Source organism: Carcharhinus amblyrhynchos, chromosome 1 (genome assembly GCF_965287045.1).
Source record: "Carcharhinus amblyrhynchos chromosome 1, sCarAmb.v2.hapA, whole genome shotgun sequence".
NCBI lineage: Eukaryota > Metazoa > Chordata > Chondrichthyes > Carcharhiniformes > Carcharhinidae > Carcharhinus > Carcharhinus amblyrhynchos.
Genome location: NC_137324.1, coordinates 125650951 through 125663039, shown reverse-complemented (window position 1 = coordinate 125663039; position 12089 = coordinate 125650951). Strand labels below are relative to the sequence as shown.

General features: G+C 41.0%; 1 protein-coding gene across 4 annotated transcripts in view; it reads left to right on the top strand.

Moving 5' to 3' along the window:
- The window catches only part of tll1 (tolloid-like 1), a 303989-nt gene extending 294852 nt beyond the window's left edge, over positions 1-9137 (top strand). For all 4 annotated transcript variants that reach the window (XM_080192042.1, XM_080192060.1, XM_080192049.1 and 1 more), the window contains 3 exons: positions 1439-1689; positions 4131-4261; positions 8647-9137. In XM_080192042.1, the coding sequence (XP_080048168.1) occupies positions 1439-1689; positions 4131-4261; positions 8647-8716 (452 nt within the window). In that variant the 3' untranslated portion in view covers positions 8717-9137. The remainder of the gene's footprint in view (positions 1-1438; positions 1690-4130; positions 4262-8646) is intronic.
- The last annotated feature ends 2952 nt before the right edge of the window (positions 9138-12089 follow it).

Below are 12089 nucleotides of genomic sequence, written 5' to 3'. Positions count from 1 at the left end.
TTTGAACTAATTCAAAATTAGATTAATTGTTTTAACTTTTCTATTTTATTAATCTTCTGTGTTTGTTTAGTTGTAAAAATATTTGTCTTTCTGAGAACAAACATTACTTTGCCATCTTTAACAAACTTATTTATAAACTCAAGATTAAATTATTCAGCAACTATTTATCAAGCTATGAGGGCACTAGAAGCATTTAATGAAAAATACATTTGCCTGAGTCATGATACCTAATCCTGCAATTCTTGTGGAAATGTTTTGAGCATTGGTAGATGAAGAGTAAGTCAATAGATGATGCTTTGCTGTAGCTCTGCACAGCCTGACTAGATATTTACAGGTGAAAATTGAAGCAAACAATAAAATACCTTACAGGAAATTTGTTCATCGATTTGTTGAATAACATGTAATAAGGTGCAAAATGCTGCCTTAAACATGTTTAATCCATAGAACTGCTAATTGGTGTTTGGTGCTCTTTTCTTTTTATACCTGAATCTGGTGATCATGTGGTCATTGAAAATGCTGCAGAAACTACAGAAAATAAGCAGCATCTGTGAAGAGAGTTACCACTTCAGGTCAATAACCTATCAGCTTTCCATCTTCCGCACTACCCTGCTTTTGGCATTTGCTCCTGGTTCTCCAGCATTATTTTGAAGTTGGACAAATCTGGGGATAATAGTGAATAAATGCTACCATTTCGTTTATTACTCAGATCTTTTAATGGATTTACTTCTCGACTAAAAATGAAAACAGAAGTATGGCATGTTGTTTGCCCTCTGGCCTATATTCTACTCTTGGCTACAAAGTTCAACATTCTACTTTTCACCATGGACATTCAACCCCTTTATATCTCCATTCCCTACCAGGATTGATTGATGAGATTTTTGAGATAAGCATTAACCAGGATATCAAATATGACTCCAATCTTCTTCTTTAGAATAGTGCCTTTAAATACTTTACATCCACCTGAGAGAATGGACAGGGCCTCATTTAAAGTCGCATTCAAATAATGGTATCTCTGACAATGCAGCATTCCCTCAGTATTGCACTGCAGTGTCAAGCCTATATTTTGTGCATGTGTCTCTGGGGTGGAACTTGAACCCGCAATGTTCTGATTCAAGGGTAACAGTACTGCAATAGGGTTTGGCAGGTTCAATATCACATGTATGTGTGTGCTCAAATTGAAAAGGTTAAATCGGGTGAGTTACTTTTAATTGAATTTCTAGAATAGAACAAGGGAGTGCATGTCAAATTAAGGGCAGATATTAGAATATACAGTGATCAGAGCATGAAATGGACCTTCAGGCTCAATCTCTTTGGCATTTAAAGTACAATTGGCTGCCATAGTGGGTGAAATAAAAAGGTCCATGTCTGTAATTGTGTTCTTGTGAAGAGATATGCTGTAGTACAAATCTGTGACACTGCTGTGAATTCTTTGTTTCAGAATGTGGTGGGAGACTGAAAGCTGAAATAAAATCCAAGGATCTGTATTCCCATGCGCAGTTTGGAGACAACAACTACCCAGGTCAAGTAGACTGTGAGTGGCAAATTATAGCAGAAAAAGGTTATGGGGTGGAGTTGTCGTTCCAGACATTTGAAGTGGAAGTGGAAGCTGACTGTGGCTATGACTTTATTGAACTGTTTGATGGCTTTGACACAACAGCTTCAAGGCTTGGACAATTTTGCGGATCAGGGGTAAGAAATGTGACAGTGGTTTAGCCATTTGTTATTATCTGACTACTTACTATGTAAACTTTACAATCCTATAAAATGGTAATGAAATTGATTAAATTTACTCCTTAGATTTAACCAAATATACACATAATTTTACCACACAGAAACATACAACCCACAGATGTGTGCTCCAGACCAGCCTCCTTCCACCTTTCCCTCATCTCACCCGATCAACAAATCCTTCTATTCCTTTCTCGTTCATACATTTATCACACTTCCTCTTAAATAATGTGAAACACGTTAATGGCCTTGAATTTCTGTGGCAATTGTCCCAATCCTCCTCTAACTTTGGTATATTGGCAGTTCCCGGATAAATGGTGTAATTAAGTGTTTCATGTATTACACCATCCCACTGGAGGTTAGGCCAAGTTACTGTCAAAGCTCTTGAAGGAGAACCCTATAGAAATTCAAAACCATTTCTTTCTTCCATAAAATAATAACTGTTTTGTTTTCACAGTGAACCTTACACAAATATATGTTCACAGATATAATTATCTAATTGAAACATGCAAAATTCTAAAAGTGATTTGCAAGATAGAGACTAAGAACTTGTTTCTGTTGGGTGGGAAATCTAGAACATGGCCCACAGCTCAGAATAAGGGATTGATCACTTGAGACTGAAATTAGGAGAAATTTCTACACTCAGAGTTATGAATCTTTGAAATTCTGTACTCCAGAGTTTTGTGGAGGCTCCATCATTGAGTTTGTTTCAAGCTGATATCGACAGATTTTTGGTTTCTCAGGGAATCCAGGAATAAGGGGAGCAGGTGGGAGAGTGGAATTAAGGCAAATCGACCATGATAATATTGAGTGGCAGAATAGACTTCGGGGATCTTTTACTCTACTGCTGACCTTGTTTCTTATGTTCTCAATCTCTGCAGAACTTTGACATGGTTGATATTGCTATCCTCCTCCAATGCTATTCCTCTGTTGTCTAGATGAGTAGGACTACCCTCACCTGGTTCGAATTCTTGTCTATCTAGTCGTAGCTAGAGAATTTCTTCCCCCAGTTCCTAGCCCCAGAGTCTCCCAAGGAATTATCCTTGATCTCCTTCTATTTTACCCTCAAGCACTGCTGCCTCACAGGGGACCCAGGATCAATTCCCGCCTTGGGTCACTGTCTGTGTGGAGTCTGCACATTCTTCCCGTGTCTGTGTGGATTTCTTTCAGGTGCTCCGGTTTCTTCCCACAGTCCGAAGAACATACTGGTTAGGTGCATTGCCCATGCTAAATTTTCTCTCAGTGGACCTGAACAGGCACCAGAATGTGGCAACTAGGCTAATAAATAAACATTAAACTTTACATGTGCCCTTAGTGACATCATCTAAAGACATGTCATCAGGTTTCACATGTACACTGATGACATCTGCTTCTGCATTGTCAGACTGATTTTTGTTTCCAATTCCTACCAGAAATTCTGCTTCCTCACCCCTGACTCCCCCAATCCTTCTTCCTAGCCAGTTTATATATTTGAACAGGACTCTTCACAACCTCACAACCTCAGTATCCTGTTTGACCCTGAACTAAGTTTGTGACCCCATATCCTCCCCATCACAAAGGCTGCCTATTTTCACCTCAGTAACCTCATTGGCCTCAGCCTAAATTCTGCTGAAACCCTTAACTTGGCTTTTGTTACCTCCAGACCTGACTGTGCCAGACTCAACTCATTATTCTAACACTCTCCTGGTTGGCGTTTCATTTTCCACAAAATTGTGTTCAATTTTGGATGAATACATCCAAAATTTAAGCTGTCAGCATCCTAGCCTGTACCATTTTCTCCTTTGCTCATGAACCTCAGATTGGCTCTCATTCCAACAATGCCTCGACTTTAAAAGTCTTATCCTTGTGTTAAAATCTCTACATGGTTCACTGCACCATATCTCTGCAGCCATCTCCAACCCTGCAATCCGTCGTGAACTTTATGTACCACCAGTTCTGGTTTTTATACATTCCCATTCCCTTTTCCCCTTCATAGGTGGCATGCCTTCAGCTGTCTTGCCCGAAGTTCTGGAATTCCTCTGCTGAACTTTTCAATTTCTCCACTGCTATTTTCTCTAATGCTTCTTTGTTGTACACAGCCATTTGATTGCCATGTAGTCACACAAGCACACATCTTAAAAGGGTCGCTGTTTATATACAAGCTTCCTGTTTCCTGCACACACATTCCTGATTGCTACCCATTTGTGCAGCCATATAGCTAACAAGAAATCTTGTTCTCCATTTCTCTGATATCTCTTGGTTCTCACTGTCAGTTTTTGTCTGATTGTGCTCCTATGAAATGTCTTGGGAGGTTTTACTAGGTTGGAGGCACTAAATAAGCACAAGTTATTGTCATGTATTTTCTGGGTCCAGTTGTCTTTTACAAGGTAGTTATTATTATTTGTTTATTTTCATTTTTACAGCCACCTGAAGAAATCTATTCAACAGGAAATGCCATTTTACTTCATTTCCATACTGACGACACAATAAACAAAAAGGGATTCCATATACGATATACAAGTACAAAGTTCCAAGATGCCCTTCACACCAAAAAGTAATCTGATCCTCAGTATGATTTCCATTTCTCTTTTTTTAACAAAAGCAAAAATAACCTGAACTTTTTTATATTGACAGTGTAGTGAGGAACTGAAAGATGTGTATTGTTGAGTTGACTGTGTGCAGGTGAGGTATTCCAGTAGAAGGTTCAATGTAAACTCCAAGTGCAGGCTAACAGTTAGCCTGGGAATTAAACTGCAGTCACAGAATACTGCCTTCCTGCAGGATGATTATCAAGGTTTGTGTGCTGTGTTGACTTTGGTCACTAAAGACTACAGAGGTTCACTCAGTGAAATATATCCCCATGCAGACTACTCTACTCTTCATCTCAGCCACCTGCAATACCATAGGAATGAAGCTACATCAGAGCACAATGAGCTAGCTTCTCTGTGTCTCAATCACAGTTTTACTTTGTCAGATACCAAGGACAATAAAAGGAGGGAAGATGCATTCTCTGTACTGTTCAATCTTCAACATGTGGTTTTACAGTGTAAAGGCAAACCATTTACTGCATAATTTATGGGGCTCTGCCAGTCTTTTTTCCCATTTTTTTTGAACTAGATGTCTTTACTGACTGTATTACCTGTGATCATGTCTCTCTGTTACATGACTTCATGCAGATGAGCAATGTAGCAAGCTGTGAATTCCTTCAGTACCAAAAACAGATTTGAGAGCATTGAAAATCCTGATAGCGTTTTCTATATTTTGCCACTGGAATGTCCCAGGATAGTTTTTTTATATATATATGTTGGTAGTTTGCACTTAGAATGATATTGTGGGGCCTGCTTTCAGGCTGCAGCTATTCGATGTGTCTCTGGACTGTATGTAAATCACCTGAGGTTGTAAGCATATGAATTGTATGTGTATGAAAATTAAATTAATAGATAACCAGATAAACATAGTATTTCCACAATAGAATGAGCAAAATGATCACAGAATTGAAAGGAAAGAAAAATTGCAAACTACAATTCCTTAACAGTATCTTTATAATTATTCCATGTGCTGAAAAATCTGTAATCAAACTGTTGATAAGTTTAAGTGCTACAAATCCCAGTGAGTGAGACAAAATAGAAAGGTTAAAATATGTACACCATATTCCCATTTTTCAAGTTCAACTTTGGAAACTGGGATGTCTTCTTAAAACTGTGGATGAACCAAAACTGAAGAGAAATATTAAAGCCTGGAACGGATGAGAAAGGCCACAGAACATGTAATGTCAAACAGATTTCTTATGGTGCTACTCTACATTCAAAAGCATTTTTTGGGTTTATGAGCCAACAATTTTGAGAACCTTGTATGATTGTCAAACCTAGCTTAGAACATGAACAGAAGGACAAAGAGAAGAATCAGCTTGGACACAAGGTGAAGTCATCATGCTACTAAAGCATTAGGCCTGTGGAAACTGAAATAATTAATGCCTTAGAGTGATTCATTGTAAATCCTTGCACATGACAAACAAATCTTTCTGTGAAACAAAGCGTTGACTACATGTTTCAAAATAATTGAACAACTTGAACTTTTTTCTTATTTTTGCCATGTATAAAACAGGTTTATACAGTCAGCCTGTTTAAAAGTTACACAAAAATGAAATGTTTCAATGTAGTTGATGTATAGACATGTTGAGTAGACTGTTTCTAGACTGGTGGTTCAAGGTCTAGCCATTTTTTTTATGTTCCATAATATTGAGCATTTAGTATGACATATGCATTATTATGTGTTAATTTACAAAGACGTTATAAGGCAAGGTTCAACTTTTGTGTTATAGCTGAATGGTGAAAATGTTACAGTATGTGCCAAGTTCTACTTGAGTCTGTTTTGTTGTAGCTTATTTGTTCTTTATGGGTTTTTTTTGCTGTTGTTTATAATCAGAAAATCGTGGCTTCTGAAGCTTCTCACTAAAGGTTCTTTCAGGTCAAGGTTCAGGAGTAAAATCAAATTTCATTGCAGGAAATGTTATTTTGCAATGTTTTTCACACAGTAGATTGCTAATTAAGTTAGCAGCAATTAATCTATTTGTATCTGTATGATATCTTATGTCCATGAAACATCACTAGCACTAATAAATATGTTTCTACAAACATTATTTGAATGTCAGTTTATAATTTATCCAAAAACAAAATATTACCTATGCTGGAAATCAGAAAATGCTGGAAATTACCCAGCAGGTCAGACAAGAGAGAGCCAAGAGTGCATAATGAGGCTTGTGTAAGAGCCTAGACATTCATTATTCTGTTGAAACAGCTATCTCCAAGGAAAACATTACTGTGCTGACAGCTCTTTCTCTGTGATCTACCATTGTCAATTGCAGAAAGCTATTTACACAAGATAAAGTGATTTCAAGTACAAGCACTTTCTGCCACTGATATTTTAAAAGATCTGGATGATTGACACTTTTGAAGTGTTGTAGTAAAAGGAATTTTTACAAATGACTGACATTGTTAAAGGTTGCTAAAATATTCAGAGGCTCTGTGTAAGAGTGTCTACTGGGTATAGAACTGCACGGTGGATATGAGGGTTCAAGCATCTTGGATATTGGAAAAAGATTGGTGTGGGGGGCATGAGGGGTCATGGAAGAAGATGGATGAGGGGTATAAGTTGGCATGGATGGATATGGAGATGAGGGGGTGCGAAAGGTGAGGGCTGGAGGGCTTTTTTTCGTTTTATTGATTTTAGTGCAACAGAGACAAAGTGCCAGAGCACCAAGGCAGACATTTTAAACAGCCCACCTCCACATCATGCAACCCCTGTGTCTGCCAATCAGTTATTTTGGGATATGCAGACCTGACTCCATTTAGCTGCCCTTCCCCAGAATGAAAATCCAGCCTTTGCAGACATTTTCTTCCCTAACGGGCATGTGAAGCTTAGAAATTACCCAATTCTTGCTACCTCCCTCAAAGATGAAAATCTAGCCTAATGTCAATAACCTCTCATCAGAACATCCAATAATTTATTCTATGTCATAACATTTGCTGAGTACCTAAATTGTAAAATCACAATTATTAAGGCGGCACAGTGGTTAGCCCTGTTGCCTCACACCACCAGAGACCCGGATTCAATTCCGGCTTCAGGTCACTGGCTGTGTGGAGTTTGCGCATTCTCCTCGTGGCTGTATGGATTTCCTCCGGGTGCTCCAGTTTCCTCCCACAGTCCAAAGATGTGGGGGTTAGGTTGATTGGCCATGCTAAATTGACTCTAGTGTCGGGGGATTATCAAGGTAAATATGTGGGGTTGTGGGAATGGGGCCTGGGTAGGATTGTGGTTGGTGCAGAACTGATAGACAGAATGGCCTCCTTTTGCATTTTGGGTTTCTCTGAATTATTTCCAGTTTAAAATGGTTGTTTGCGTAAAATGGTTGTTATTTGAAATACTTTCATAGAATTCATAGACTCAGAGTTACGTTCCCCTCTGATGCCCTCTGTATTTAGACACCTAGCATGACTTGCATATGAAGAGTTGCAGGATGGATGAGTTATTGTTGCTAACGTGAATAGAATTGGAATAGAGTCAGATGAAATTGGAGTCAGCATTTCATGCCATAAAGAGATGATTAGCTTTGAATCAGTATCCATGACTGAAATGGATATTGATTCTATGGACTCTACCTTTACCTATAAATGAAGCTACAAGGAAGGAACCAAATGATTTGGCCCAGCTGATGGAAGAGATTTTTTTTAAAAAACTTCATGGTCCCAAATGAAAAAGGGGAGAATGCTACTTTGAAAATTCTTCAGTGTGTAATCTCGTGGAGATACAACAAAAGCTTTATTCATACAAACAGCAATGCGGGACCTGTCCCTTTGTGATAGACTCCAGTTAAACTAGATTGGGACTAATATGCTGCTGAATCGAATAACTAGGTTGGCAGAGGACACATTAGTAAGGTTCAGACAAGGAATAATTTTGTAAGTCTGAAGACAAAAGACAAAGGCCATAAAGCAGGATAACCATTTGGGTAAAATCAAGCAGATAATGCCTGTAAAGGCCAGAGACTTTAATAATGCTAATATAGCACCAGTAACTCAGCCTACCCACATCAGTGAAAGATAATAAAAGGCAAAAAATAAAGGTGCTATATTTGGATGAACAAAACATTCGTAACAAGATAGATAATTCAGTGACTCATATGAGTTTGATTTATTTGACGTTACTGAAACATGGGCTAGAATTTTCCAGCCACCCAGGGGACCCTCTCACCATTTGAGGAACAGGCCACAGAGCTGGTTGGTAAACTTAGGGATCCACCTGAGTGGAAGGGGAGATTGGCTTCCCCCAACAAGCCAGTGAGTGTGCAATCCAGCCTACAATAAAAACGTGGGCAACAACTGAGTGATCTGTAATATGTGTTCGCCTAGTCAATCACTAAATCTCTCCTCTATATTTCAGGTACCAGCAAGACACAGAGGAGGACATCCTTGACAAGAGGAATCAGTCCTGGGCCCCAGACTACCTCTGAAGAGGAAACAGACCTATCCTCAGTTGAAGATCCGTCATGGTGTGGACCTGCATCCTCCACCAGCTGCACGCACCACTGTGGGACCCAACTTTAGAGTAGGTTTGGGTTTACAATTTGCGACCACCTCACAGACATGTGCCCACAGCAGATGTAGGGAGTAGCAGCCAAGATCTCTGACACTCTGATCACTGCTGGTGATCAAACGTCTGCTGAGTTCATGTCTGATGAAGAACCTCTGGAATTATTCTTATGACAGATGTTGGAGATGCAGTGACAGGCAGGAGAACATCAGGCAGATTTGTTAGAGACTGTCAGCCGTCTGGAACAAAAGATGGAAAAGTCCATCCACATCCTGTCTGATGTTGTGGCTTGGGTGTGCAAATGCATCAAAGTTTTGGTTGGGAGGGAGACAGCTGCCTTGGAGACACAGGACCACGAGTTTCTGCTGGATTTCATTTGGACCTGCACACTATCCCTCTATGATGTGGAGATGCCAGTGTTGGACTGGGGTAAACACAGTAAGAAATCTCATAACACCAGCTTAAAGTTTCACCAGCTTCATCACTCACCTGATGAAGGGGCAGCGCTCTGAAAGCTAACGGCTTGTGCTACCAAATAAACCTGTTGGACTTTAACCTGGTGTTGTGAGACTTCTTACTGTGACTATCCCTCTAGCCACAGGTGCGTTCCATCAGTTGCTCGGTGAGAGGGCAATGGGCCATTTCGACTTCCCCTTAGGTGTCCCTTCTCCCAAGGAGTCAGAAAAGGAAGAGGGGAACCAGCTAGTCATCCCAGTGGTATCCACCAGGACATTTCAAGAGTGCCCTCTGCTGGTGACCCCATCAACTCCAGCAAGTCAGGCTGAGGAAGGTGCAGCTATCTCCAAGCAGGAGATTCTCAGAAGGCTGTGGCCCTCAAAGTCTCAGACCACCAGAGGATGCCTGTCAAAGTCATCTCTGACAACAGGGCACAGCACAAAGCAGGCTGCCTCCACCTCAGCTGTGCATGTTAGGGCTGCACCTCAACAGAGCAATACAGTAAGAAAGATTTCTAAGTTTTGAATGTGTACTGAGGGTGAGAGTGTTCAATCATGTATATATTTTTCACTTCTGTGAATATATTTTATAAAATTTTCAAACTTCACAGAGTCAATTGACGTTCAATGTGATTTAAAGTCCTGCGTTTATTTGCGGGTCAAACATGTGCCCCCCATTATAAACTCGCATCAGAATCTTCAGTGGCCATTAATTCTCACACAAACTCACCACGGAGAGTAGATTTTATTTATTTTTTCACATCAGTGACATTTGAACTGCACCGATGGCTGGCCAAAACACCCATCAGCCTGTAATCTGAGACAAATATGCTCTGGTCTCTGGAGAAGTGCTCAGCAATGTTAGTGATCAACCTGTTGTTGTCACATTGATGTTTGTTGTTTGTGGATGGCACAAGTAGTTGTTGCAACTAAACCTCATAATTGTTTCTCCATGAAGTACTTTACAATGGTGTTTATTTTATGAGAGTGAGTATTTGAAAAAAGTAGCATCAAACTTCAAAATCCATAGACTTCCTTGTTTCTCTATAGCTTGTTCCTGTCTTCATGTTTAATGCTGAATATTATTCCATGTTTAGTCCCCACTCTCCCCGTGTATGACGCTGAACTAGGAAAGTAAGTGTCAATCGGGAAATATACAAATGTCTGTAAGAGAAGTATGTGTGTGGTATCAGAGGTGTATGTTAATCTAGATGAAGCAGTCTCATTATCTTTGAGGATCAAACATTGCTCCTGGACAGCTGCCTAACGGTGATTTATATGATCCTTGGATAAAGGCACAGCACACAACTCGATCTGAATTCATTGCATGGCTGAGCTCTCATTGACTGAGAGTATATAGAAAGGATTGGCCTTTGGGAGCTGGACCATGACAAGAATAGTCATCCTCTGAAAGCAATGCTTTTGCAAATCTCCTAAATCCTCAGCGAGGAGTGTGAAGGGCAGGTGTTGTCATTGGCTGCTGTGTCAGTAATAACTGGGTCAAGTCTCACCCTAAGGCAAAAGCCATCCAGGACAACTGCAGTGCCCTGGGTGTTGGTTACTTGTGATGTGGAAATGCTGGCGTTGGACTGGGGTAAACACAGTAAGAAGTCTCACAACACCAGGTTGAAGTCCAACAGGTTTATTTGATAGTAAACGCCACAAACTTTTGGAACGCTGTCCCTTTGTCAGGTGAGTGGCACGAAGGAACAGCGTTTCGAAAGCTTGTGGTGTTTACTATCAAATAAACCTGCTGGACTTTAACCTGGTGTTATGAGACTTCTTACTGTGTTGGTTACTTATCAGACCATTGTCATGGTGAGGCACTCTCTGTGAGTACAATGCAAACAAACCCTGCGGCTTTACTATATGATGTGGACTCACTGCATCTGAATGTGTAAAGGGCGATTGGGAGGCAGATGCAAGATGAAGCCTCTGTATTATGCATTGAGGAGAGTTAATGATGAAAAAATAGAATTCTCTGGACACTGCTCCCTCTTAAGATGTTCAAATGTAAACCATTGAAGAATGATTGGTTGGCGGATTCTCTGGGCATACTAACCCTAATCATGATGACCTGGGCAATCAGGACTCAGTGGGAAAGTGAGCTTTACAGTGGGCACCAAAGCTGCTGTAACCTTCCCAGGCTGGACTACCGGCCCTGATCAGGTTCCTGGGAAGGCTGGGTGGCTATTCAAACTTACATGGTTAAGTATAATTAGTGGGCTGCAGCCCAAGTCAAACAGCCTTCGCTATTCACCCACCTCCACAGCGGTATCTACAACAGGCAGCATTTGGTATAGGGCCTCACAAGTGAGTTGGACCATGAGGATTGAGGATGCACCATTAAACCCTCAGCAATGAGAGGTAACCACCCCCTGCCTCCCCAACCCGCCACACACACACCCTTCTCTCAACTTCCCACTCAGGTCCATTCTCTCTCAGAGCCCTCCTTGGCCCCTCTCCCCCCTCAGACTCCCAACCTGACCCCTCCCCCTCAGATGCCCACTCAGTCTCTATTCAGGCCAAGCACTGTGGTGGTGCCAACAGTGCACTGCCCCTGGCATCCTGGTAACTGACAATTTGGCTTGATGCCTTGGGCTTTGTGGGGAGTTAGGTCCAGTGGCCATTTGCCCCTCTGCTGGCAGGCTGCAGAGGAAGGGTCCCTCAAGGCTCCTGGGGGTTTGATGGGCTCAGGCTGGGAGAAAGGGACAGCCTTAGACCACCAGAGACTGGGTTGTCCCTTCTAGCCCTGACATAGCTGAAGATCACCCCTGGCATGGTGATTTCAGGCAGCCTTGTGATCAATTTCTGCATTCCTGTCAGTCAGCTGTGCAA